The 25,992-nt window shown below is 39.5% G+C and overlaps 7 protein-coding genes across 8 annotated transcripts; 5 read left to right on the top strand and 2 right to left on the bottom strand.

Annotated features, from left to right (window-relative positions):
• Nucleotides 1–527: 527 nt before the first annotated feature.
• Nucleotides 528–1,648, top strand: LOC140788806 (auxin-induced protein 22D-like). The gene is made up of 4 exons (XM_073138269.1): nt 528–754; nt 850–1,061; nt 1,160–1,250; nt 1,347–1,648. Exons 1-4 carry the CDS (start codon nt 585–587, stop codon nt 1,420–1,422), a joined length of 549 nt encoding a protein of 182 aa, XP_072994370.1. The 5' UTR covers nt 528–584; the 3' UTR covers nt 1,423–1,648.
• Nucleotides 1,649–1,686: 38 nt separating this feature from the next.
• Nucleotides 1,687–3,563, bottom strand: LOC140788803 (cytochrome P450 71A9-like). Its single transcript, XM_073138266.1, has 2 exons — nt 2,588–3,563; nt 1,687–2,420 (listed from the first exon to the last, which is right to left on the bottom strand). The coding sequence occupies exons 1-2, from the start codon at nt 3,461–3,463 to the stop codon at nt 1,803–1,805; spliced, it is 1,494 nt and encodes a 497-aa protein (XP_072994367.1). The 5' UTR covers nt 3,464–3,563; the 3' UTR covers nt 1,687–1,802.
• A 1,034-nt stretch (nt 3,564–4,597) lies between these two features.
• LOC140788805 (uncharacterized) lies at nt 4,598–7,874 on the top strand. The gene is made up of 5 exons (XM_073138268.1): nt 4,598–4,909; nt 5,369–5,538; nt 6,939–6,999; nt 7,348–7,408; nt 7,511–7,874. The coding sequence occupies exons 1-5, from the start codon at nt 4,741–4,743 to the stop codon at nt 7,629–7,631; spliced, it is 582 nt and encodes a 193-aa protein (XP_072994369.1). The 5' UTR covers nt 4,598–4,740; the 3' UTR covers nt 7,632–7,874.
• Nucleotides 7,875–8,174: 300 nt separating this feature from the next.
• LOC140788804 (protein FMP32, mitochondrial-like) lies at nt 8,175–12,282 on the top strand. Its single transcript, XM_073138267.1, has 7 exons — nt 8,175–8,983; nt 9,078–9,209; nt 9,307–9,366; nt 10,960–11,036; nt 11,143–11,199; nt 11,877–11,943; nt 12,033–12,282. Exons 1-7 carry the CDS (start codon nt 8,846–8,848, stop codon nt 12,150–12,152), a joined length of 651 nt encoding a protein of 216 aa, XP_072994368.1. The 5' UTR covers nt 8,175–8,845; the 3' UTR covers nt 12,153–12,282.
• A 1,236-nt stretch (nt 12,283–13,518) lies between these two features.
• On the top strand, nt 13,519–15,028 carry LOC140787968 (B-box zinc finger protein 20-like). The gene is made up of 3 exons (XM_073137013.1): nt 13,519–13,992; nt 14,097–14,489; nt 14,591–15,028. The coding sequence occupies exons 1-3, from the start codon at nt 13,813–13,815 to the stop codon at nt 14,903–14,905; spliced, it is 888 nt and encodes a 295-aa protein (XP_072993114.1). The 5' UTR covers nt 13,519–13,812; the 3' UTR covers nt 14,906–15,028.
• A 1,506-nt stretch (nt 15,029–16,534) lies between these two features.
• Nucleotides 16,535–19,871, top strand: LOC140788641 (uncharacterized). 2 transcript variants are annotated; one of them, XR_012109047.1, is made up of 4 exons: nt 16,535–17,002; nt 17,471–17,577; nt 18,544–19,357; nt 19,435–19,871. XR_012109047.1 is itself a non-coding variant. In XM_073137989.1 (3 exons), exons 1-3 carry the CDS (start codon nt 16,559–16,561, stop codon nt 19,289–19,291), a joined length of 1,299 nt encoding a protein of 432 aa, XP_072994090.1. In that variant the 5' UTR covers nt 16,541–16,558; the 3' UTR covers nt 19,292–19,871. The 2 variants fall into 2 exon arrangements, 1 of the variants encoding a protein (XP_072994090.1); XM_073137989.1 differs by having other exon boundaries at nt 16,541–17,002; nt 18,544–19,871.
• A 537-nt stretch (nt 19,872–20,408) lies between these two features.
• Nucleotides 20,409–25,124, bottom strand: LOC140788640 (probable methyltransferase PMT27). The gene is made up of 8 exons (XM_073137988.1): nt 24,015–25,124; nt 23,789–23,938; nt 22,690–22,960; nt 22,474–22,584; nt 22,221–22,395; nt 21,151–21,423; nt 20,880–21,074; nt 20,409–20,802 (listed from the first exon to the last, which is right to left on the bottom strand). The coding sequence occupies exons 1-8, from the start codon at nt 24,990–24,992 to the stop codon at nt 20,586–20,588; spliced, it is 2,370 nt and encodes a 789-aa protein (XP_072994089.1). The 5' UTR covers nt 24,993–25,124; the 3' UTR covers nt 20,409–20,585.
• Between the last annotated feature and the right edge of the window lie 868 nt (nt 25,125–25,992).

Below are 25,992 nucleotides of genomic sequence, written 5' to 3'. Positions count from 1 at the left end.
TTTCTATCAACCACCTCGAACTTTCACACATGGAGCGCATCGTTAACCGATTCCACTCAAACATTGGCCCCAGTCCAAACAATTAAACAAATGTAATTAACGTAAAACATCCGATCCTATAAATCCCAGTCTGTACCAACTTGCACTTCATCCAATGAGATGACGCCACATCCCCAAGTTGGACAAAAACCCTACAAAGCCAACCCCTAGGGAATCCAACTCCAATGGATAACAAGATCCCCAAAATCCTGTTGGATTCTTTTCGACCACATGGCCCACCGACCCGTTTCACACCCACATGGGGAACAAAATTTTCCACCCGATCCGATTGACCCGGCCCGAGTTGAACCGCCCTGAAAGGAATCTAATTTGTCCCGGACCCACCCGGTCTTTTGTCCCGATCTAGACCGGCATTTCCCTTAATGCTGCCCCCTATCCCCCTTACAACCCTTGGCTAAAATATTGCCTTGCTACGTAGTCTTCTCTCCTATATAACAAACTTCCTTATGAGACCACTTCTTACGCCATTCACATACCTTCCATCTTTGCCAAATCTCCATACCAAGTTCATACCTTCGTCTCAAATGGAAGCCATTCTCGACAACTTTAAGTTTAAGGCGGCCCGAGCGTTGACCGAGCTAACGCTCGGGCCGCCCGGTGTTATCGCACCGGAGAAATCATCGGTGGTGGGTCAAAAATGTAACAAACGCGCGCTGCCGGAGAAGAATGACGGAGCTACAAGCCCTGTGGCTAAGTATGTGAATTATGTTCATTTCTTGTTACTAATATGCAAATTTTAATTACTATATGCAGATGTTCTTATGTGATTGGTGGTATATAACATGGCAGGGCACAAGTCGTGGGGTGGCCACCAGTCCGAGCTTATCGGATGAATAGCTTTCGGGCGAGGAAGGGCGAGGTTGATGATGATGGATGTGGAATATATGTAAAGGTGAGCATGGATGGGGCTCCTTATTTGAGGAAGGTAGATCTCAAGGCCTACAATGGTTATAAGGAGCTCAGGGGAGCCTTGGAGGATATGTTCAAGTGTTGTTCCTTAGGTAAGAGAGTTTTATGATGCATGGGCTTGAGAATTGTTACTTGTATATGTATACATGAAAGATTCATGTGATATAACAATATCTTAACCATCTTTTAGGAGGGGAAGAAGGGTACGATGAGTCTGAGTATGCCATCACATATGAGGACAAAGATGGAGATTGGATGTTGGTTGGAGATGTCCCATGGGGGTAAGCATGAACCTGATCTCTTGAAGATTGAATTCTGTGTGTCTTCTTTAAACCAATGAGCTAATGGTTTCCTTGTTTTGTTCTGGTTTCTTCTAGGATGTTCATCTCTTCATGCAAGAGGATGAGGATTATGAAGGGATCTGAAGCAAGAGGATTAAGCTCAAGTGCATAATACATCTATAGAGGACTCTGAATTTGACTTTTCGTTTTGTTTTTTTGTTTCTCCTTAGTCTTTATGTCCTTGAGACTGAGGAAGGAAAGGATATGATTTTAATCTTAATGTAAAAAAGAGATCAATTGAGATACTTGTAATTAAAGTTTTGGTCAACGATATTTGTGATAAAGAATATATTGCCTTGAAGTGCCATTTTATGAAAGAGATCTAGAAGTTTTTCTCATCTCATATTCTCACCTTAATAAAGATCGGCGCCGCAGCTAGCCAACTCGTGCCATTTGATTTTCTTATTATTTCGCATTCACAATCATGATTTAGTACAAGATGCAAACTTCAAAACTTATAGTACAGTAGTAAGAATTATATTGCAGTCTTGATCAAAGTGAATTTGATTGAGGAATGGCAACAAGATGAAGAGGTATCTTCTTGGTGGTTGTAAGCCCAGCAGCTTCCTCCATATCAAAGTCTTCCACACCCATCCCATCAGGCAATGCCCAACTAAAGTGGTGCAAAAGATTAGCAAGAGCCAGCTCTATAGTAGCCATTGCATACTGTATTCCAGGACACATCCTTCTCCCAACTCCAAATGGGATGAACTCGAAGTCATTTCCTCTAAAATCTATCGGGCTACCAACGAATCTCTCGGGCTTGAACTCCTCTGCTTCCTCCCAAGTTTCTGGGTCTCTTCCAATTGCCCATGCGTTTATGATGAGCTGCGTTCTGGCTGGGATCTCGTAGCCTTGGAAGGAGACGTTGGTGGTGGACTCTCGCGGGAGGAGGAGTGGGCCGGGTGGATGCAGACGAAGGGCTTCTTTGATCACTGCTTTCAGGTAGTTTGCTTGGTTTGTGTCGTCTTCGGCGATGGTTACCTTGCCGGCGCCGATTTCGGCGATCTCATTTTGGACCTTCTTCATAATCCTTGGGCTTCGGATGAGCTCGGCCATGGTCCATTCGATCGTCACGTAGGTTGTCACCGTTGCAGCTGCGATTATGTCCTGCGATTGCGAAAAAGGTGGGTTTTCTTTTTACAAATATACCCATAAAAGAGGAGGTTTTTTTATAATAAAAAAAATTCGCAATAAATTCAGGAAGTTAGGTGGTTATTTGCAAAAATAACCCTTAAGAATGGTAATTTTATGATCACAAAAAGCAGCATCCTTACCAAGAGGATGGACTTGACGTCATCCTCACTCAATTGAATCTCGGCCGTCAGATCCCTCCGAATCGCGAGCAACACGTCCACGAAATCCTCCTCCTCGCTCTGCTTCTCCTTCTTCCTCGCCTTCTCCTCGTGCTCCTCGAGAATCGTGCTTATGAAGCCGTCCCACTTCCTCGCGATCGCTTCCACTTTCCCATCCCTCCCACTTAACTTCCCCAATATCTTCCCCAGGGCTGGGTAAGCCTCCTCCAAATGGAACCCGGAAAGGATCGCGAGCTCTTCCGCCATCATCTCCCGGAACTCTTCCGCCATTCCCTCCCGCTTTCCCGCCGCTGATATGCTCACCACCCGGTTCGCGTAGGCGAAAAGTTCTTCGCTTAGGTTGATCGGTTCGCCACCGCCTGCGGCGGCGCATATGCGGCCGAGGAGGGCAGCGACCTCGTCGGAGCGGACGGAGCGGAAGGCGGCGACGCGGGAAGGGGCGAGGAGGCGGGAGACGGTGATCTTGCGGGCGTGGTGCCAGTAGTCACCGTAGGGGGAGAAGGAGACGTTGCGAGAGTTGTAGGTGAGCTTGGCGGCGGTGGAGGAGAAGGGGCGGGAGGAGAAGGCGATGTCGTGGGAGGCAAAGAGGCGGCGGGCGGCGGCGGCGGAGGAGAGGAGGAGGGTGGGTTGGGGGAGGCGGAGGAGGAGGAAGGGACCGTGGAGGCGGGAGAGACGGAGGAGGGCGCGGTGGGGGAGACCGGAGAGGAGGTGGAGGTGGCCGATTAGGGGAAGGGATGGGGGAGATGGGGGGAGTTTATTAGGGTTTCTGGATTTGGAGATGCGGATAAGGAGGAAGACGAAGACGAAGAGGAAGGAGATCAGTAGCAGAGAAGACATTTTTTTCTGAATTTTTTTATTTATTGGGGTTATTTTGCATTAGATAATTCTTAAGGTGGTCACTTTTTCTCTCCAGAAGTGAATATAAATTAGAGTAAAAAAAAACATTAGCTCTTTTTATATATTAAATATATTTATATTATTTAATTGTTTTAGAATTATATTAAATATTATAGCTCGCGCTAGATATTATAAATTATTTATGTTACTTTTATTTATTTTAAAGAGTATTCTAATAGTTATATGGCTACACTGATTTATTTTTGATAATTAAATATTAGATGAAAGGTATGATAGTAAATATATTTTTTTTTCTCTCACAAGCCACCAAGACAGAGTAAATGTATTTATTTATTTTTCTTTTCTCAGTTACATCCAAACAACACGAAAATTTTCAAATTTTTTTTTCTTTTTATTTTGTTTTATTTTATTTAGTGCAAATGACTCTGATACAAGGATAAAGAAAATTTCTCTTATTTTTTCAACAACTTCTTCTCCATTGCAATAATGAAGGGATAAGAAAGTCAAATCTTGACTCTTTAGGTTGCTTTCAACTCACTGTCAACGGTTTAGAATTGAAACCTGGAAGCCGCCACCTCGCTGTAAGTATTGATATTTGATAGAGATTTCTGGGCCTAAACATTGGGCCGGCCCATTCAAGTGTGCATTACGTCATATTGGAGAATTTATCAAAAACACCTTATGTGTTGTTCTTATTATTATTGACACCTTATCGTATGAATATTTAATGCCACAAAAACTGCTAAGTTAATTTTCACCTACCAGCAACCGATAGAATAAATATTTTGAAAAACCTAAATATCTCTAACTTGACCTTAAAATATGGTTCCTTTTTACTGTTACTTTAATCAAAAACTATACTCAAGATATTAATGTTATTTTATATTTACAATTAATTCTACTTATTTATATAATAACTAATTATTAAGAAAACAAACATACGAACGTATTAAACGTAAAATGCAAAGTTAATAGATATTAGTCTTTTTGCAATGATAAGAATTATAATAAAGGTAAAATATATAGTCTTTTTGATAAATTTTCATATAATATATGGGAAAATGGGCTATGGCCCACCCTTAGCACATATAGACGCAATTAAGGAACTTTCGAGGGGTGTATATGCAAAAGAAGATTTTTTTTCCCACTTTTCCATTGCTCCCACCATCCAATGAGAGGAGTACGGAGAAAAGAGAGTGATGGGGAAAAATTAGAGCCGAAATATTGATCGAGCGACGAATTGGAAAGCTAGTGGGATGGAGGAATCAGCGAACGGCGGCGGCGGCGGCGGCGATCCGCCGCATAACAAGAATCCGTCGGTCCACAAGGGGAAATCTTGCAAGGGATGTCTATACTACTCTTCTCTCCTCAAATCGGGAGATCGTAAGCCTGTCTGCTTGGGAATCTCGAGGACCCTTCCACAAGGTTAGGAATTCCTCCTCCTTTGTGTTGATCTTTTTGGTTGGATTAATTTCGAACTATTTTGATCTGAGTTCATTTTGGTGGCTTCTTTTGAGAAAGGTGGGATCTTGGGGGTCTTGTGGGTTATGATTTTGTTTTTGTCTGTTGTTTTAATTTTTGAGAGAAAGAAAGGTAGGATTTTGGGGCTCTCATTGGGGTAGGAGAAATGATTAATCGATTCAGAGAGTTATGATTGAGAAAATTGCTCTCCCTTTTTTATGCATCTGACGTGAAGTTAGAGTTGCTACCTGCATTTTTGAACTGAAAGCATAAGAAATCCTTATGGTCTTACAATTTTAATCTGCAATAATTTGGTTGCGAAAAGTTCATTTACTTATGGTGATTGAATCTTAATGCATGCCAACGCGAGGTTAGTCTTATCTTCCGCATCTAAATTATTGGTTCTAATGTGCTTTTTACCAGTTCCGAGCTATGTAGTTGGGGAATCTGAAATAGAAGCTACTAAAGATGGACGTAAGCTTTCAGAATTCAAGTATGCTTGTGTTGGCTATTCTGTCTTGCTGGATAACAAAGACAATCCTAGTGTCAAAACACAGAACCGAGCAGAGTTGCCATTTTGTGTCGGGATTGAGGTTTCCGCTCTTAACTTTGTTTGTCCTTTTAGTAATATATTTACTCATTTAATTTCTATGATGATTCCTACTCTTGATTTTTACAGATTTATGTATATCCGTGATGATATATACATATGTGAACCTTCCTTGCGTAATGTATAGTTAAACAACCAATGGCTTTTGCATTCTTGTGCCACGAATGTGAATTGAAAATTTTCTTCTTTCCTATACCAAACTGACATTTAACCTTTTTTTATTTTGCTTACAAGGGCATGTAGCGATATTATTTTGAGAAAATAACATTTTGTATATCAGTTAATCTTAACATTACTTGTATGGGCCTCAACGGAAAGGCAACTGCTACACCACATTAGCATATAAATATATAGTTGCTTTGTGATCGTAGTGACAAAGATGAAATGCATTTTTACATGATTTTGTTGTGAAAAGAACATATAATCTCTGTGGAGTATATCAACAATCAAAGGGCTTAGGTACATTCTTCAGTGGCAAAGGTGAAATGCATTTTACATGATTTTGTTGTGGAAAGGGCATATAATCTATGTGGAGTATATCAACAATCAAAGGGCTTAGGTACATTCTTCATGAGTACAATGTATGAGAACAATCTCTAGAGGAACAAAGCTTCATTGTTTGGAAACGTGGGGAATCAACAATTTGTAAAGAATTTGGACCATCATGATGGTCCATGACCTTCTCCATCCACTTTGCACCTAAGTCTTATCAATGGTGGCTAGAGCAAATTGAGAAAATTGGTTGGGGGATTTCATTTTAGTATATTGTATTCAGAAAAAATTGGTGAACTAAAAAACCTGAATAGTGGTGCAGGAATTTCAATGTACACTAGGAAATTTCGATCAGGCCAGGAATTAGTTTTTGTCCTCCACTCTTCATGGTAAGAGTTTTGATTGAATTAATTTCATATATTCGAATGATATATGAATTTTTCAACTAAAGTAGGACTTATATAAAGTGTCACTGAAGATTCAGCTTCAACACCTTCTGTGGGGAATGATGTTAGATAGAGGGTCTTATCTATACTATTGCAGATTTTATTTTTCATAAAAGGAAAATTTAGGAGAGTTCACGAGATTACAGGGATATGAAGCTTCACTATTCCTGGAATTTAGATTCTGGTTTTCCCAAGTCACCCAAATTAGACCATATTTGAATAAAATTAAAACAGAATTGAAAATGAAGCAGGTGATGTAGAGTCAACATTTCTGGCCTGTTTTATTTATTTTGTGGCTCCTCAATTAGTATTCAATCTTTTTACCATAAGCAGAATATTTTTGCTTTGTCTTTCAATAATTTCTCTTAGAGAATTTTTGTATTTCCTTATAATTGTCTCTTTAGTCCTATCTTTGTCTAATATCTTGGAAAATACGTTGCTGCAGCTATTAGTGGACAAAACAACTTCAACAGCTGGTCATGCGCCATCACATGCTCACAAGGAAGGTAATATAATAAGACATTTAGAGATTCAGGAAAACAGGAAAATATTTGCTGAATATTAGATCAACTTGTTTTTTGTTAGTTTATTACTATGGAAAAAACTAATTATGAACATACAAAGAGGTTTGGATGCCAAATCTCAATTAATTTGAATAGTTGCAAGATGCAAAAGGAAATGCGAGTGCCATCCAGAAGATCTAAAAGGTTGTTTATTACTAGGATAAAAGATGAACCTTATTGGATATTTTTATGTTTCTATTTCCTTTTTGTATTCTTATAGATTGTGGTCAAATTCTCCAATATCTTGCAACTTCAAATTATTTAAGTTTTGAATTTCCATTATTCTTGCAGCTCGTTCTCAAACCCAAGTACACAAACCTGCACACTCTTCAGGGGAGGAGTTCTTACTCAGGAAATCCTCAGTTCTTGTTTCCATTTACTTTCTCTCTGCCTAATAACCCATTCATTGTTCCAAAAAAAAAAAAAACTGTTACTGATGTTTAAGATGATGCAGATTTTCAAGGAATGCTGGACTGGTGGCATCAGGCGTGGCTCGCAACCTACACAAAGCCGGCAACTATGTCAAAGAAAGTATCAACGACATGTTGTATCCTTACGGCAGACGATCCAAGTAGAACATATTCCCATTCTCAAGTTTATGTCAATGGAGGAATGGACAAGAATGGTTGTTTTTGGATATGTAAATCATATCTACCTGTGTATCTACCTGATACTGTTGCTTTATTTTTTGAGAATAATGTGTATAGAAATACATTAGCAGGGTTCACTAAAATTGCCCATATTAGATCCAAAGGGCTACTCTCTTTGTTGATCAATCCCAAGTAGATCATAATTATACACTTATATTCACTGCTTCATTGTCATGCTTTGGCTGAGAGAAATGTGAGTTTAATGGCTATGATATTAAGATTCTTTGGCTTATAAAAAAATTATCTCAACTAATAGACAGCTAGAGTTATTCTTCATCATTTTAGCCAGGAATATTAGTTCCTTGTATTTTATCCTATATCCCTAATCCCTGTTGGTGATACTAATATTAATGCTTCCTATGTGATTCTACAGTACGCAACTAATAGCGTGAGCCGCCCAACTGCCTCGAAAGTTGAATCATCCAGCATGGGTCATGGGCATTCATCATCCAATCAAACCCACAGCTTGGTTTGCTCACTCAGACACTCCCATCCTAGATTTTTTTTTTTTAATATATAAAAATGTTCCTTTAATCACATCTCCACCTTTTTTAATTTGTTTATAAGAGAAAAACAATTTTCGTGTAATATATTTGTAAATTAATATTTTATAATATAATTATTTTTAATTGTTAACCCCCACGTGTTGAATATTCGAGGAATAAAATTTTGTGAAGGAAGGATGTCTTTTTACAAAAATATCCAGAAGAAAAGATTTAATTTGCAAATATATTTTGGGTAGTTATTCGGTCAGACCCAATACATACGCACAACTCCGACCAGAAGTACAAATAGGGGGCAAGAGAAGACCTAGAAACTTTCCAATTACTTCCACCATTCTTGGTCTCATTCCGCGCTTTCCCTTCCTCTGGTCTTCTTCTCCTCTTCGTCCTTCCGGGAATTTTGGTAACCAATAAATACTCCGAAGCGGAGACTCGAAGAAACCAAACTTTCCATAAACAGCCATCATCCGAATCCCCACCCCGCTTCTTCTCCTCCCTCCAATCCATTCCCAAATCGGGTTATCGAGGCCGAAATAGAAGGGATTCCCATTTCTTAGTAGTATCCGATCCTTCCTCTGTCCAAGAATCCTCAATTCGATCGAGTTGGATCTGAGACTTTAAAGGAATCGAGCTCAGATGTCCGCCGCCGGCGTTGCTTCTAGGCGAGGAGGGGCGTGCGCGTGGGCGGCATTGACGTCGTCGTCGGCACGGTCCATTTCGCAGCTCGTGAAGGCGAATGGGAACAGGGCTTTCTTGGTTGATACCTTGGCGTTGGTAAAGTGGAGGATTTGGGGGTTTGAAAATTTTCGATTTCTGTGCGGGAATTGGTCGGTTCGGAGATGCACTGAAGGTGTTTGATGTTTCGCAGGTGAGGAGGTTGGAGTCACATGGGGTGCCAACGAAGCAGGCAGAGGCGATCACATCGGCCATCACGGAGGTTCTGAACGATAGCTTGGAAAACGTGGCGCAGTCGTTCGTGTCTAAGGGGGACATGCAGAGGGTAATGGCCACCATAGGGTTGACTGTTGAATGGTGTTGTTATTAGTTCTTGTTGTATCCTTTTTTATCCTAATAAATGTGGTTGATGGTCTGTGCAGAGCGAGATGTTGCAGGATGCTAATCTCTCAAAATTCAAGTCACAAATAAAGAGCTCGCAGGTGTGGTTTTGGACCTTTAGTTTGGTTATGATTAATGAGCGGCATTAGGAAATTAGCCCTACTTATGAAAATGATACTGATTATAGGCACTTGGTTGTAATTATTTATCAAAGAAAGTAGGTTAAATTTAGGTGAGTTAAACAGTGAAGATTCTCCAAGTTATACTTGTCATTTTATATTTGTGGAAGGAAATGAAAGGATTAGATGATTGAAAGGTAGCTTTTAGGTAGGTCTTCTGTAGTTTGTGTACAGGTATTTTACAATTAAGTTAGCTTAGAGTGCTTGTTGCAAGTAACATATGGTAACTGAGCTTTTCCATTGGTTTTGTCGTGATTCTAGGATGATAGTAATGTCAAGTTAGTTTCTTATTAGGATGCTATACTTCCTGAAAAATCTAAGATTCATTGAGGAAATCACTTTCGAATCTGATTGACTATGTTAAGACTTAATCTAACTAGCATCAATTGTTGCATCTTTTTGTTTTGGTTGAGGGGGGGTGTGGTGGGGTAGGAACTCTGGTTTGTGAAGATTTCTGGTCTCAGAACCTGCCAGCACTCATGACAAATATCATGAAACTGCCTATATTTATTGACTTATAATATTGAGTTCTCTTCTTATGTTACCTAATTTGATGATTTATATCAAATTTGGAGATTTCCTATAGTATAACTCTATAAGATTTTGCAGCATTTGTTTGGTAGTGAGATTAGGGTTCAAGTCTTAGAAACAACCTCTTCAGAAAATGAATGCAAGTATGTGTACATCCTCCTCTCTAGACCATGCGGAGGCAGAAGCCTCATGCAACAGGCTGCCTTTTTCTGCAACAGATGTGCTGGCTGCACTTGGTTTTATATAGTTTTCATCAATTGCTGACTAGATCTTGTTTTAGCCAAATCTTTGCCCTCTGCAATCAACGAAATCACCATCCTTGAAAGCCAAAAAGAAGGAAAAAAAAGGCGTGTTGCTACTGTAACAAATGAGCGTATTTTAAATTGTGTAGTGTGAAGAGAATTAAAAATAATGCTGCTGCAATTGGAGTAATTTGGTGATGAGCTAGTACCCAAGAAGGTAGACAAACGGTCTAGCAGCCTAGATTCTATGGATGTGAAGGATAACATACTACATTGAAGAACTTTTTCTTTCCCTCTGGTAGTACTTCAGGAGACCTGAACCCCACAGAGAAACCTTCTAATCTAAGAGATGCTGGGTGTTCTTTAATTGAGATATCACTAGGAGATAAGATACAATGCTGCAACACAATTACCTTCTTGATGTGGCATTTCTCTTGGGAACTCTGTACTGGATTCCAGAAAATGGACCACAATCCAGGAACCTGATTAATGTCTATGGTTAGCTTGTTATATATTTCTTCTTGTTCATAAACTAGCTTTCACAATTTCTCATTTCGTATTATGTGCCCTTAGTTATTTAATACAAATTATTATAAAGCTCGTACTCTTTGGCCAGTCAAAATCTAGTTTCTTTGTGCATTTCCTCCTTAAAGCCAGCAAATAGTTGTAAATTAATTATCAACCTTGAATGCCATTTAATTTCTATAATATTTCTTCTAAGGGTTATTTCAACTGGATGCAGGAAAATCATTTTTCTTTGTTACAACGTGAGACTGAGAAACTTCGAGGTGACATTGATAAAATGCGTAGTGAGCTTAGGTATGTATTGCATTTTTCATATTTTTATAGAGAAGAATTATATTACAGTTGTATTTAGAATCAATCAGTTGTTACCTTGAGTTTAATCTTCTGTATCCTGCCACAGATATGAGATTGACAAAGTTACTGCTGGGCAGCGGTTGGATCTAAACCTCGAAAGAGGGTAAGAAAACTGCATTCCTAGATCTATGCATGTTTCTTGATTGTGTATTGCATCTTGAATCTTCCTTCTTGTTTTATCTAGTGATATGCATTTTCGAATGAGCAATGATTGGAATCTAACAGGCATTTAGAAGGAAAATTTTCTGTGATTTGCATATGTTAGAATAGCTTGTCTTGATGGAAATGTTGACCAAGTATTTGTGTGTGTGTGTGTGTGTGTGTGTTGGGGGGCTGGACTTGTTTTGGCTGTCTCTCTGGGTTAGATGATGTGTGATCGACTGAGTACAAAGTCAATTAGGTGAGGTGTGATTGACTGGGTTAGAGATTGTTTTTTTCAGGCTGGACTTGTTTAAGGAATGCACTTTGGACAATAGTTGAAACAAGTCACAGGAGTCCTAATTTTGGTGCAACTAATGACTTTCCTAAAAACTCTTGCAAACTCTGATTTGTTTCAGTAGATTTCGAATGTCTGAATTGGTTTTCCATGCAAAATTGTCTATTATGGTTCTATACTTCTATGTCCAGGTTTATTCCTTTCTATATCCTTCTTTCATAAATAATTTCATGCTTGATTGCTCATCAAATTGCACATGGCAGTAATGACCACTTTGCATCATATGTGGAAGCTTATATTTACCATAAGCAATTTAACATATCTGAAGAATCAACAAAATGCAGGCGTATACGTGACGAACTGGCGAAGCAGAATGCCGAAACTACAGATCTAACTACCAAGCTTGACAGGGTGAGGTTAACTAGACGCACAGAAATTTCTTGTTTTTTCTTATATTTAGTTAGTTAAACTGATTATGCCTATCTTGACATCGTTTTCAGGAAATCCATGCATTGAAAGCCCACTTGGAGGCAGCAAAATATGATGTTATCAAATACTGCATAGGAACCCTTGTTTCGATATCAGCAGTTGGACTGGCTGTTATCCGCATTTTGATGTAGAAACATTCTTTGCTTCACTTGTGTTCTAATTGTTATTCTACAAGCTGCCATAGTTCTTATTTGACTCTAATAGCTTCTGTCAGAGTTCCAAAATTATTTTAATCTCAGCTTTAATGAACTGAAGATATAACTTATTTGTTAGCTTTATATGCAAAAGAGGAATGGGAGAGGCAAAGATCACAGCACAATATTAGTGACTGTGGGTCCTTGATCATTAAGGAAGAATTTGGTATAATTATCTCAGATAAAAGCAGACTGAGGAGGTTTCTGATATCATATTAAATGGCCACTTTATCCAAAAGTTGTTATAGATAAAATTATTCCTTTTATCAATATGCAAGCAATTCTAACATTTTAATCTGAAGTAGGAGGAAATAGTATTTTAACAGAAAGCCAACTTTAAATTATCTACAGCATAAAGGGTAGTTGTATGTTTTGATTCTATTCTTGATTATTTATTTTAGTAGTCATAAGAGTAATGACAAAAGAGTACTTTTCTCACTTTTCCTTTCCAAATCCCAAATTGATACTGTTAGTTGGTAGTGCTCTTTGCTTTATATCAAGAGTTAAAAGACCATGCAACTCTTCAGTTAAAACCGACGGATTTTAAATTATCCTTCTACTTTAAACTTCTTAAGCACTTAATTATGTGGTCTAGACTAAGTTGCATCCATTACATTTTGATCCAAAACTAATGGTAAGTATATTGGAATCAATGTTGTTCATTGTTGCCAGAATTTTTCATTCATCATAAACAAATTACTAAAATAACTAAACTATTCTTATCATCCTCAAATTAAATTATATTTTTGTAAGAATATTTAAAAAAATTTACATCCTGTTAATAGCTGACTAACAATTATAACTCAGTGTTGGACCACAGAAAAGAGTTAACTACCTAAGTTTAAAATATATAAGGTTAAATCGAAATAAATATATGAAGTTAAATTAAACTTGGACCAAATAATGAGTTATACGTCTCACTCAAGTGAATAGATTTCGCACGCGAGATGGAATAATGACTTCCAGAACTTAATAAAACTAGAGCAGAAAACTTAATTTGTTAAAATCAAAACTATTAAAATTTCTGGTATTAATATTTATTTTGGACTACAATAGATTTAGACCTTTGATACAAAATCAAAAGGAATTCGGAATCGGAAGTAACTTTTTACTTTTCGATTGAAGGGAGCTGAGCTATTTCAAATTCTTGGTAGGCAAGCGCCACTTTCACTTACAACCTTATTATGGTTTACAATATTGCATTGTATTCTACATCAAGACTAGTAAAACTACATCAAGAATAGTAAAACTACTCTCACGCTCTCTGTTATACAGCAGTACGAGTGATAGATGGATTTCACTTAGAATCAAAACGGGAACTATCCGAAGAAATGTACCGAGGGAGAATAAGTTCCAAGAATTTCCGCATCATCTCTCTCTCTCCCTTCTCTTTATCTCGCTTTCATTTCAATTTCTCCTTCTCCTCCCTCACTAAAACTTATCCATTTGTATTCCCACCACTATGCTTAATTTATTCTTAACACCCAAGCTGTCCTCCTCCCATAGTCCCCATATCCTCACTCCTCCCTCCTCCTCTCCCGTTCTCCGTTGACCCAAAAGCCAATTCCTTCTCCACACACCAACCAAACGGCGGGAGATGAAGGTCCAGTGCGACGTGTGCGGCCGAGATGAGGCCTCGGTCTTCTGCTGCGCCGACGAGGCGGCTCTCTGTGCGGGCTGCGACCGCCGGGTCCACCGCGCCAATAAGGTCGCCGAGAAGCACCGGCGTTTCTCCCTCCACGGCCCCTCCTCCGACCCGCTCTGCGACGTGTGCCAGGTGAGCCCAGGAGAACCGATTCGAGCTATCTAGCGACTTTATCCTTAGGATAAATCCGTCGGAATCCTGAACAAAGATTGGATTTTGGGAACTGGGTCTTGTAGGAGAAGCGTGGATTCGTGTTCTGCCAGGAAGATCGCGCGATTCTGTGCAGGGATTGCGATGATTCGATCCACAACGCGAATGATCTCACCAGGAAGCATAGCCGTTTCCTCCTCGTTGGTGCCAGGCTATCCGAGGCGCCGATTTTGGCTTCGGATTCAAGGTCTAGCTCGCCAGAAGTGGTGGAAATTGCGAGTAATACCAAGAAGAAGAGGGATAAGGAAGCTAAGGTTGATCAAGACAAGATCTTGGATGCAGGGAGCTCGGTTTTATGCAGTACTACCACTGCGACAACCACCTCTGCCTCCAGTAATGGCAGTAGCATCTCCGATTACCTCATAAAGGTTTGCCCAGGATGGCAAATCGAAGACCTTCTAGTAGATGACTTCTCCAAGGTCCCCAACCCAATCCCAATCTCTCTCTCTCTCTCTCTCTCTTCCTACATCTCGTTCGAATTCGTACCAAAAATTGAATTTTTATTTCATGTTTTATATAGGTCCAGGGGAACGAGCAGTTGCCATTCCTCGACCGCGGCGAACTGGAACAACAGGCGGCGGAGATACCCACATGGGCTCCGCAAGTACCACAGCTCCCGAGCCAGCCGGACCTCTCCACCTTCTCCGGCAGAGGCGGCGGCGCCGGCCAGTTACTGCCGGCGTGGGTGGGGCCCAAGGAAGTCATCCAAAGCCACGGATTCGGGGCGAAGGTGGGAAGAGAGACGTGGCGCGACGACGCGTTGACGGTGCCTCAGATTACTCCGGCTTCGAATCCAAGCAAGAGGGCAAGGCCCTCGTTTTCGTACTACTACTGAGTTGTGACCGGATAGCCATTTCTCTGCGTGTAAGCTTTTGTCTATAGAGGTAGTGTCAGTGCTATGTACTTTGCTTGGCTCTTTTGTGTACAAAAATCAGTGCGACCTTTGGTTTGTCTCAAACTACCAACCAAGATTTTTATATTTCTTCCTACTTGTTCTTAATTTTTACCTAAGAAAAATGATAAATATCGCATTTTTATTCTCAATAAAGCAAGAAAATTCATTAGAACATCAAAGTTCATAATATCTATCTGCAGTGTATTATTTGGAACAGAGAAGGTGAGGGAACTCTATCTGAACATCTAATTTTATATTATTAAAGGCATTTGGGGATGCCTAACCACTGCAGTTCATTGAATTAGTTGATATAAAAGACAAAAGCATCTCAATTAATAGTCACACAAATTGTAGATCTTACGAGCACGACGTTAACTTTTGAGATCCATTGCCATCTTGATCAGATTCGATTAGAATAATCCATTGAATAATACAGAACACACTACAATGAGGTGATACAGGATACATAGAGTGATGTGATACAGATGATGGAATCTATTTGGTCATATAGTGATGACATAGTATCTAAGGGGTGTTTTTTTCGTTTTTTCCTTAACCAAAAAATAGCTTTCAAATAAGCATTGAAAAGGATCTAGCAACACCATATTTCAAGTTTTTGACCCAACTACTCTTGTCTCAATCTTTTCTTATTTCCCACATAAACTAAAAAGAATCTATTTAACTATAACCTTCAGTAAAACACTAATAAATTTAGATATAAATGCCAACAAATTCAGTATTAATATATATATTATTAGTATTTTTTTCTTAGATAAAATATTAATAATTTCAACATTTTACAAAGTGAACAGGAGCCCTAAATTTAAGAGATGATCTGTTTTAGTTATAAAAAATATATTAAAAGAGGCTAATTTGGTACAAAAAACTGCAGAGATATCTCCCTGCATTGGCACAAAAAACCTGAACCATTCAATGCCGACCTCATCTCTTAACTGTAACGGCGACATCAAGTGTAGCATCAATGATCATCCTTGTCCTTGATGTCTCTCTTTTTTCATGCACGCTCTGGATCACATCCATATTTTACAATGACACACACAGTCAAAAATATCATTGTCCTTCAAATAAGACAGCTCCGAATTGTTAATTAAACATTTAGTATGGGTAAAAAATAAAATAAAAGAAAATTTCAATACAGTTAATGCTTCAATATCAATTCATTTTGTTATCTAACTACTTACAATTTCAAATTCATTGTTTATTTATTATCATATTAGAGCCAGTTTATATGTGATAATTTACTATATTTTGAAAAATATATATATGATTGCTGTCATTAAAGAATCGCCCCCATTGAGATCTCTCAAAAATTAGTTGAATAAATTAAGACAATAATTTATATGTTAATATCTTTTAGAAATTAATCACCTTCATGGTGAGCAATTTTATAAATCTATTTCTCTTAGAGCAATTTCCTGTAACATAAAAATGATTTTCTAGCCAACCATAGAGGGCCAAGTATTGGCTGCAAGGATTTCCTACAACTTGGTTTGTGGCGATTGTCTCCTAATTATCTGGACAAACCTAAAAGCACACGATGCCGCACCCAAACCTGCACCGCGAGCCAATCGCATGAGATTTCGACCTCTCCTTTCTCCTCTCCACCCCTCGCAGAGAACCCACCGCCAAAACCCTAGTAGCTCCCCCCTCCTCTTCCACCTCTTAAACCCTAGCTACTCCATGGCCTCGGAATCCAGCTCTCTCCCCTACGATCCCGACGAGGACCTCTGCGCCGCCCTCGACGCCGGCTGCTCTCTCGCCGATCCGGCGGTGCCGCCGCCAGTGAGCCCTGGCAGGCCGCTGTCCGGCGAGCTCCGAATTGAACGGGCATGGGCCCACTGGAATCGGATCGGGGCGCCGAAGTTTGTCGTGGCGCCTATGGTGGACAACTCCGAGCTGCCGTTCCGGATGCTGTGCCGGAAGTACGGTGCGGAGGCCGCATACACGCCGATGCTGCACTCGAGGATATTTTCGGAGAACGAGAAGTACCGGAGTATGGAATTCACCACCTGCAAGGTGAAAAATGGTTCCTTTGCATGATTTAAATGAAGCCAAGATGCTGTGTTTTGACATGTTAGCACGACATTGGATTGATAGATTAACATAATTTGAATGAATTACCTGCAAGGCGATTCCAGACTTAATAAATGAAAACCTTTTTTTTTTTTAACTTTCACATACTGTACCTTAAGATTACACGTTTTAAAAAAATCACATTTTTCTTGTTAGTAACATGGCTGACTTTCACGGGAACACTATATCTAGAATTTATTGTGGAATTTAGTTATCTCTTCGCCAATCATTAGTAGCTACTGGCAAAAAGGAATTTACAACAATTGTCTTTATTCTATTATTATGCCTCTCTATTGCCCTATGTATTTATAGTTTCACCATCATTTGACATGCAGAATTAGATAGACATAAGTTAAGACAACAGGCATACCACTGATTAAAAATGTATGATTGATATGATGATACATGCAGGAGGATCGTCCACTATTTGTCCAGTTTTGTGCAAATGATCCTGACATCTTGTTGGAAGCAGCAAAAGTGGTGGAACCTTATTGTGATTACATTGATATAAATCTGGGGTAATAATTAATTTTTTGATGTTACCTGATATTCAAAACAAGTACTAGAGAATAACATATTATAGCAAGAATTCCATGCATAGAAATTTGTTTAAAATATTTGAACATCATTATTGAAAGTTGGGAAAGATATTAAGTCAGATCAGTATAAGCTCATTAACTGTATCTAATGAGCCTATCTCAGTGACCAAATAGAAAAGTTGGCAGTTAATACTGTTGACTTGTGATTTACAGCCAAAAGGTAATACTTGTAGAATTATGTTCAAACTTAGGAACTTACATAAAACTAATGTAAGTTTCTAATTCAATGATCTTCCACACTTATATTAGAAGTTCCTTTGTTCCCTTATCTTAAACTTACTTTACCCACAAGGCATTATGTGTTTATACCTGATGTTACCTGCCGTCAGTTTTCAGCCAATATTTTTATGCAATTGTAATATATATAGCATGTGCAATAAAACTAAACCATCTTCTCCGAGGAAGTTCCTTTTACCACACATACTTGCAATAGGCCATATAAGTTTTCTTTCATCAAATGCCATTTTTGTCCTTAGGAGTCCTTTAGTTGTAAAATCCTGATGCATTACACTGTTTTGCTCTTCTTTTCTTGATAGGAATAGTTATATTTCTTATTTCTATGAACTGTTGGCACGCATAATTGTAGAAGTGGAAGTTTTTTATTTTCTCTTCCTAGGACAGTGGTTTAACCTTTTCTTGGTTTAGGATGCGGTATATGCTTATTATTAAAAGATACTATTGAGAGTAAGCTTATCTAGTTTTCTCAAAGTTAGCTTGGTTTAGATTTACTAGCCATTATTTTTACGGAATTTTTTAAACAATCTTTGTCTCAATGATAACTGGAAAGTCAGAAGGTTAAAAAGTTCCTATATTTCCAGAAATCAAGATTTCCCTATTCTTCTACCTTGTAAAGGCAGTAAAGCACATAATTTTATAAACTTGCAGATGCCCACAAAGAATTGCCAGACGGGGGAACTATGGGGCCTTCCTCATGGACAATCTTCCTCTCATAAAATCTCTCGTCCAAAATCTGTCAGCAAACCTTCATGTTCCAGTTTCATGTAAGATCCGAGTATTTCCAAACCTAGAGGACACTATTAAGTATGCAAAGATGCTTGAAGAAGCCGGTTGTTCTCTCCTAGCTGTTCATGGTAGGACAAGAGATGAAAAGGATGGGAAGAAATTTCGAGCTGATTGGAATGTTATCAAGGCTGTAAAAGATGCTGTTAGGATACCTGTTCTTGCAAATGGAAACATACGCCATCTGGAAGATGTTCGTAGCTGTCTGGATCATACTGGTACTGATGGAGTGCTTTCAGCTGATTCTCTTCTTGAAAATCCAGCACTTTTTGCTGGATTCAGGACAATGGAATGGAAGGAAGACGATTATGGAGTTAAGAATGATGTGAGTTTGAACCAGGCAGATCTAGTGCTAGAGTATTTGAAGATATGTGAGCAATATCCTGTGCCATGGAGAATGATCCGTTCACATGTTCACAAAATGTTAGGGTATTGGTTTAGGATGCATCCGCAGGTGAGAGAAGAGTTTAATGCTCAATCAAAGCTCACCTTTGAATGGCTTTATGATATGGTGAAAAGGCTAAAGGAACTTGGTGGAAACATTCCACTTTACGGGAATAGTACTGTTGCATGGAGAACAATGGCAAATGGACATGCAGCTGGCAATTCATAATCCTTCAACCAGTGGAAATTTTGAGTGCTAGTTGTCTAGAAAAGCATGCTTGGGCATCAAAATCAGGTATGCCCATGACGACATTTCAGTATCTTATTTCAAATGTGTGTCTAGGTTGATAAGGATAGCTTCTAACCCTGCAGTATTCCAAAACTAATGTCATATGAGCACGCCGGAAGCTTGAGACATTCTCCTTGCCAGTTTACAATCATCAGGTGGTCTTGGTATTTGGTTGCTTAGCAGAACACGAATTATTATAATTTCTCCATTAATCTTGAGAACAAATTGGCAGCATATATGTGTAGAGAAACAAGATATCTGGGGATCTTTTCAAGTGATTCTTTGGTAATACTTGACTCTTTCTTACCTTGAAAGAGATTTTTTTTATGAATTGATACTACAACAATAACTAATTTTGATTTATCATACTGAAAGTTTGTGTATGGAACTTACCTCAAACCATTGTTGTAATATGATCAAAGACACCGAGCATCTGAAATCATCTGTAAGATGTGCAATTTGTTGTATACCATGGCTAAGCGCCAGTCTTTATGATCTTTGTCTCATAAGTTGCTTCCTATATGGTGATTTCTACTATTTGTGGTAATTGCTTATTTTCTTTGATTGTATCTACGTTTGCCTACCAAACAATTAAAATGCTGCGAGTTGGGTATGCAGTGTCAATGCCATAGCTAATGAATGTGACTGCTTTAATGATGAAATCTCGCACCAATTCTGGTGTAAATTTTTCACACGTTTGGGTATTTCTTGAGTTTTCTAATGTTGGGTCTCTCTCTCTCTCTCTCTCTCTGATATTTTCTTCCTTCAGATCTGGATGAATAAAGAAGTTGGGGTTTTCAAGTGCTGTGTCCTGCTTTGTTTGCAGAAGTTGGGTGCTGTGTGCAATACCACCTAACCCTTCTTCGTCGGTATCTTGCTTTAAATGTTGTTAAATAGTGAACACCATGTGCATCTATTGGATCCTCCAGAGCTTGCACATGTCTTACATTTCTGCAAGACTAAACTGTCACTGACCAGATTCAGAGAGCAAGGCCAAGGTTTTTGCTGGAAAGTCCTGTATAACCTCAAAAGGATCAACCTTTAAACAGGATGGATATGTGATGTACAACAAAATTCATTTCTAATGGTACGTGTTTCGATCACGAATTGTTCAAGAAACAAACAGGAGAATTACACAAGATAATTATTAAAGAAAGAGAATATCAATTGCTGCAAGACTACTGAAGGTAGAAATGATGAAATTCCTGCCATAACCGAGGAAAAATAGACCTATTCAAGATGAGTCTGCAAACTGCTCAGGACGCCAATCTGATTTCTCTGCATAAAGTATTCCTTTCTTGTCTTTGGTAAAGGTCAGACGGACCTCCCAGTGAAGGGATTTTAAGAGATTTTCCACTTCACTTACAGTGGCAGATTCATCACGAACTATTAGTTTGCCCCCCGGCCTTAATATCCTATCAATCTCAACAACTACCGGTAGGATTGTACATCTGATATGTAACATAATTGTTGTTATTATATGAATAATGAATTGGAGAAGAAACAACGGAAAAATAATTCAACTCACCTCTCTTTTATCTGTGAAAAGAGATGATCAGCATGCAAGAGGTCGTACGTTCTGGGATAGGTGCTAAATGATTCACACCAATCATGGTAAATACCAAAAAGTCCTCGCTCGTAAATAATTGGCAGTGTATCTGGCGCATCAACGTTCACGACATTCATGACCCATACCTTCAGATCTTTAAGTGCAGCAGCAAATCTGAAATATTTTATGGATTAGGAAAAAGTTGTATGCACAAAGTATTATTGTAATCACAAGTCCAGAATTAATATACCCTCCATATACAGCTCTCATATCCATGACATTTCTCACTTTTGACCAGTTGATACCAAATCCACCAAGGTAGGACTTTGTTACTATGTGCTTCCAATTTTCATAATCTGCCCTGAAATCTTCAGGTGTCGGTTTCCCATAGATTCCAATCTGAGAGCTGTTTAGCCAATAAGGTGGTACCTGCAATCTCTCTGGCCATTCCTCGGGCCACTTTGTGCTCCGTGCAGATGCATCAGTTGGCAGACGGTGCATGCAGGTCTTCAGAGGGATGTACCTGAAAAAGATTATGCCGTCGCAACCAAGAAATAAGACTTCAATGAGCTATTGCTATCTTAGCATGCTTGTATTTTCAAGATGGCGGGATTCCATCAATCAATAGTAAAAGCTATGTTACTTTCTCACTTAAATGATAATATTTTGGTACTTCAACAGAAAGCTATCTGAAAGTCTAAAAATATATTATATATCTATACTCCATTCTTATACTGCTATACATTTCCCATCGTAATCAAGTGAAGAGCTAATAGTGTTGCATATCAATGTGATGTAGGAAACTCCTTCACAGTCAGTCATCGATCTACCGCCAGCCCTCCATGAATTAGTTATGCAATATAAGCTTGCCACTGAGTATCTTCCTGGATCCTAGATAATAGAAATATTGGTGACATTAAGCGTGTTCTGATGTAGAGACGATAGTAAGGTGTTTACTTTCTATCCAATTGTTTCTGTAAATGAATAGTCAGCCATTTATACATGTTTGTACTATTACCAATCCAAGGTGAGTAGCTAGAAACCGCAGAACATTTTTTCAGTACAAAAAACTATAATATGTTCCTTTTTATGATAATTTATTCTAGAAAATAAAACAGCTATATTTTTTCTGCTAATTAAAATTAGTTAAGCTATAACTTTTCTTGGGGTGAACCATTATTATCTACTACAGTATATATGTAAAATGAGGTATGCATTTCATTTTCCTTTCAATTTACAGACGGCTCTAAAATGAACACAGCTTCCTATTTCAAGTTATTGCTTTCATCTAGAGGTACATTAGTAATTATTAAAACTTACCAAGCTGCATTTGGATCATCATCTTCATTGCACATTGGAGGGTTCTGATCCTTTCTGGTGTCGTAACATTCATTAGAAGTAGGCTTACGATAGATGGCAGCGCCAACACCATTCAGTTTGTCCTTCTTGATGGTGACAAGATCCCAACACATAGATTTGGTAAGAGATGTCATGGCTGGAAAACAGAAATAATGCTAGACCTTAATTATATTAATCCAGTCCACATAGAGGTGATTTGACTCATAGATCATACCCTTCCAGATTTCAACATCTTCCTCGAGTTTCTGATACACAGGTGTTGCCGACCAAACAAAAAATCCTCCCGGACGTAAAACACGGTTTAATTCCAAAAGAAGAGTACCACCTGTGATGAGAATTGATCCTCAATCTTATTTGTCACAAAAGGAAAAGAAGCACCATTGTGGGAACTGAAAGCTATTCTGAGATACTGAACTTTACAGAAAATTACCATCTGCATGCCATGGAACACGACAGCGTGCACAATGCACCATATCGAAAACCTTGCTAGGAAATTGCAGACGTTGGGAACCCATTACTGCAGATATTGCTGGAATTCCTCGCTCAAGTGCAAACTGAACTTGAGCTTCATGTTCATCTTTTGGAGCAAAAGACATCGCAATAACATCTCTATCAAAGAGATAACCGCCAAAGCTAGCAACTCCACAACCAACGTCTAGAATCACTCTAGTGTGCTTTCCCCATGAAATACCACGGACAGACTGCAAAAAAGTCAAATATGCCTAAGTAAATTGCTAAGCACTTTAGTGTATGCTTAATGAATGCAAGCTTCTAGCTACTGTGCAACTTTTCATATGAATGGTTGTGACAATATCTGATCTCAAGGAACTCAAGTGAATGAGCAATGCTTGCCAAATGTAGAGAATAAGAAGACGACTACATCAACATCAACTAGGAAATTTTAGATCCTTCACATAATATCTGGACTATTGATCCCAGCAAGAACAATATGTCCAGAAAGAGCAAAATTACCTTTGGCACTCATTGCACTGTAAATCAATACAACTTGATATCAGACGGTGCAGTGTAGTATGAAACTATGAACCACTGCAATCTCCTATGCATGAGAATGAACTTTTGATTTGCACTACCTTCTCCTTTTTGACCAAACAGTGCAACAAAATAAGCGTACTATTCCAATGTATGAGAATGAATGTGTACATGAATTTTATTTTAAGCGAGTCCTTAATATCTAAACTAATCTCATCCATAAATGCAGAGATTGTCCTGCAATTTAGTCCATCATCCTATAAACCTCATACCAATCTAATTCACATAAATACAGGCCGATAGCATAAACCATTCCATAAAGTGCAGGGATTGTATTATTTTATTTTAGTACATCATATTCTCGTAGTCTGACAATGTTAACTAAAGCAGATCTGTTACTTTCCAGGCATAAAGATCCAAAATGACTATAATAATATGTGATGAAACTAGTTAGGCAACCTTGGAATAAAATGCATAGATAGTTGTTTTTTCTCCAGAAAAAAAAAAAGAAGCAATCAAGTTTACACATTGATACTCACCTGCTGAATGAAATCAACGTAATGTAATGCCCCATGTATGAACTGCGTCCCTCCTCCAGGAAAAGTAAGGTGCTCTCCTGTAACTTTCACCCAATTCTGGTGCCCCTTTACCTCCGCTAGCTTCGTATGAGGTACATTATAGTACCAAATCTGCAAAACAGATATAGTGCACGTAAGCATTAAGCAGCGCATGTAATCATATCTATTGCAAATTCATCACAATTACCTTCTCTCTGCTCTTAGGCCACCCAATAGACCTCCTATAACCCTTTGGGAGAGGCACTAGGCATGTCGGGCTCTCCTCGGGACAATGCCGCTCCCTATGCACAAAATGCTTATGATCAAGCTTCTTGATGGCCTTCTCATTGTCAAGGCAAGGGATGTAATCAGTCCCAGCAGTGACATTACAAAGCTTCCAATCAAGTTCACTTGAATTCTCCACATTTTCTTCTAAACCACCTCCGGCATTACCAGATGGCAACTCCTCTTCTTCCCTCCTCTCCTTCTCGTTCAACGACTGGTCGGCTTGCGTCGTCCACGGCCTCTTCTTGACGTTGCTCTCATTAGGCATCTCCGATCGGCCCCCTTCCGGGAGGGAATCGCCGGCATTCCGGCTTTCTTTCTCATCCTCCTCCTTCTTCTCTTCCATCTGCTCCTGCGGGTTCTCGTCCGTCACTTGCTGTATCTTCTCCTCGGTTTGGGGTTGCTGCTTTACCTCTTCCTGCTGGCTTTCTTCGGCTTCGTTCGTCGGCAACTGCTCATCGTGCTCTCGCTGCGCCTCCTCCCCCGCCACCTTGCTCTCCTGCTCCTTCACACCCGTTTCTTCTTCTTCTTCTTGATTCCCCTCATTCCTCTCCTCCTCCTCTCCATCAGCGCCAGCCGAGCTCCCAATCGTCTCCCGATCCTTGTCTCTTTCCGGATCCTTCGCCAAGTCGGCTCCTTTCTTGTCCTCGTCGTCTTCCTCCTCCGTGACTCGAGTTGCCACGATCTTAGGCGAGGATTTCTTGGAGGAAAAGTTCCGAATGGTCGCGGGGGTGGCGGGGGTGGCTTGAGAAGGTGAGATGGAGGACGAGGTGAGCATCCAAACGCCGGCGATGCAGAGCGCGACGAATACGAGAGTGGTGATGTAGTAGCAGGAAGAGGAGGAGGATGCAGAAGAAGACCGAAGCTTCCCAGGCCGAGGATTTCTTCCCAGTCCCGCCATTGTTTTACTCTCTCTCTCTCTCTCTCTCTCTCTGTATGAGCCGGAGGTTTGGAAGAGGAGTGAAGTAAAGAAGACAGCCGGGGTAAACGGGAATGGTTCCAATCTCAGATCCCTCGGCGTCGGGAGCGCGAGAGCTTGTAAGGTTGGGGACAAGCACCGAGATCCAAAATTATGGGTGGGCCCTGGATGGAAACAAGATCTCATGCATCCACAAGTGTAGAGATTTTCTACAACTTCCTACGTGCCTTCTCATAATTGGATTTCACAGTACTTCCCACCTCAGAACACGGAAACGATCCGAATGATTTGTGTCGGACCCATCCATTTTGTACGTTCCCGTGGTCCGAATAACTACCCAAGCAAATCTTATTATCTATCCTGGTTTAGTGTTGGGGTAGTTTTTCAGGTAGTTTATTCCTAAAATATTTCCCCTTATCTTCTCTTTCGTATAGCGACTAAGCTGTCGGTGTCCTTGGATTATCGTGCGCCGACACGGAGGGGAATAAAGTGCAATTTTTAGGCCAAGAATTATTACGGAGAGGGTTGTCCCAAAAATGGCACCGAATAATGTCTTTTGCTCGGGTTAATGCTAATAGTTGTCAGACAACTGCCACCATTTATTGTTTAGACTTTAGACCCACCCACGACACGTGGGACTATTACTTGCTCTCTAATGCTACGTAGGCGAAGTTTTTAAGTGAAAAATTCATCCAATAGTATCTTAACATATTAGTAAGAATTTCAGACAGCTGTATGATATCAATTGCCATTTATCTTCCGTACAAGTGAGGGAGAATTATAGTGCTGCTCTTTAACAGATATCATGCATCATCTTCGGCGTACTTTAGGGATGATGACAGGCATCGCAGTGTCCATCCCACTGTCTACATAATGCTCTTTGAGTCAGCAGTGGAGTATTATAGCAGTTTTGAAAGTGATATTAAATGAGAACTTTAATGCAATCTTAACCTGATTCAGTGCTTTCAACTAAGTTGGACTA

The sequence above is a fragment of the Typha latifolia genome, chromosome 5 (assembly GCF_019914945.1).
Source record: "Typha latifolia isolate L0001 chromosome 5, TyphaL0001v2, whole genome shotgun sequence".
Classification (NCBI taxonomy): Eukaryota; Viridiplantae; Streptophyta; class Magnoliopsida; order Poales; family Typhaceae; genus Typha; species Typha latifolia.
The sequence above is the reverse complement of the archived record's forward strand: the minus strand, read 5'-3'. Positions and strand labels throughout refer to the sequence as shown.

What these genes read in the sequence shown, in the direction of transcription:
- LOC140788806 (XM_073138269.1), top strand. Translation starts at nt 585, where the DNA reads ATGGAAGCCATTCTCGACAACTTTAAGTTTAAGGCGGCCCGAGCGTTG. An exon ending in GTTCAAGTGTTGTTCCTTAG is followed by an intron (nt 1,062 to 1,159) that starts GTAAGAGAGTTT and finishes ACCATCTTTTAG; the next exon opens with GAGGGGAAGAAGGGTACGAT. An exon ending in GTTGGAGATGTCCCATGGGG is followed by an intron (nt 1,251 to 1,346) that starts GTAAGCATGAAC and finishes GGTTTCTTCTAG; the next exon opens with GATGTTCATCTCTTCATGCA.
- LOC140788803 (XM_073138266.1), bottom strand. Translation starts at nt 3,463, where the DNA reads ATGTCTTCTCTGCTACTGATCTCCTTCCTCTTCGTCTTCGTCTTCCTC. An exon ending in ACGTCAAGTCCATCCTCTTG is followed by an intron (nt 2,421 to 2,587) that starts GTAAGGATGCTG and finishes TCGCAATCGCAG; the next exon opens with GACATAATCGCAGCTGCAAC.
- LOC140788805 (XM_073138268.1), top strand. Translation starts at nt 4,741, where the DNA reads ATGGAGGAATCAGCGAACGGCGGCGGCGGCGGCGGCGATCCGCCGCAT. An exon ending in CTCGAGGACCCTTCCACAAG is followed by an intron (nt 4,910 to 5,368) that starts GTTAGGAATTCC and finishes GCTTTTTACCAG; the next exon opens with TTCCGAGCTATGTAGTTGGG. An exon ending in ATCACATGCTCACAAGGAAG is followed by an intron (nt 7,000 to 7,347) that starts GTAATATAATAA and finishes TTATTCTTGCAG; the next exon opens with CTCGTTCTCAAACCCAAGTA.
- LOC140788804 (XM_073138267.1), top strand. Translation starts at nt 8,846, where the DNA reads ATGTCCGCCGCCGGCGTTGCTTCTAGGCGAGGAGGGGCGTGCGCGTGG. An exon ending in CACAAATAAAGAGCTCGCAG is followed by an intron (nt 9,367 to 10,959) that starts GTGTGGTTTTGG and finishes AACTGGATGCAG; the next exon opens with GAAAATCATTTTTCTTTGTT. An exon ending in GATCTAAACCTCGAAAGAGG is followed by an intron (nt 11,200 to 11,876) that starts GTAAGAAAACTG and finishes AACAAAATGCAG; the next exon opens with GCGTATACGTGACGAACTGG.
- LOC140787968 (XM_073137013.1), top strand. Translation starts at nt 13,813, where the DNA reads ATGAAGGTCCAGTGCGACGTGTGCGGCCGAGATGAGGCCTCGGTCTTC. An exon ending in CGCTCTGCGACGTGTGCCAG is followed by an intron (nt 13,993 to 14,096) that starts GTGAGCCCAGGA and finishes TGGGTCTTGTAG; the next exon opens with GAGAAGCGTGGATTCGTGTT. An exon ending in TAGTAGATGACTTCTCCAAG is followed by an intron (nt 14,490 to 14,590) that starts GTCCCCAACCCA and finishes TGTTTTATATAG; the next exon opens with GTCCAGGGGAACGAGCAGTT.
- LOC140788641 (XM_073137989.1), top strand. Translation starts at nt 16,559, where the DNA reads ATGAGATTTCGACCTCTCCTTTCTCCTCTCCACCCCTCGCAGAGAACC. An exon ending in TGGAATTCACCACCTGCAAG is followed by an intron (nt 17,003 to 17,470) that starts GTGAAAAATGGT and finishes TGATACATGCAG; the next exon opens with GAGGATCGTCCACTATTTGT. An exon ending in TACATTGATATAAATCTGGG is followed by an intron (nt 17,578 to 18,543) that starts GTAATAATTAAT and finishes ATAAACTTGCAG; the next exon opens with ATGCCCACAAAGAATTGCCA.
- LOC140788640 (XM_073137988.1), bottom strand. Translation starts at nt 24,992, where the DNA reads ATGGCGGGACTGGGAAGAAATCCTCGGCCTGGGAAGCTTCGGTCTTCT. An exon ending in GATGATCCAAATGCAGCTTG is followed by an intron (nt 21,424 to 22,220) that starts GTAAGTTTTAAT and finishes AATCTTTTTCAG; the next exon opens with GTACATCCCTCTGAAGACCT. An exon ending in TTTTCACAGATAAAAGAGAG is followed by an intron (nt 20,803 to 20,879) that starts GTGAGTTGAATT and finishes GTTACATATCAG; the next exon opens with ATGTACAATCCTACCGGTAG.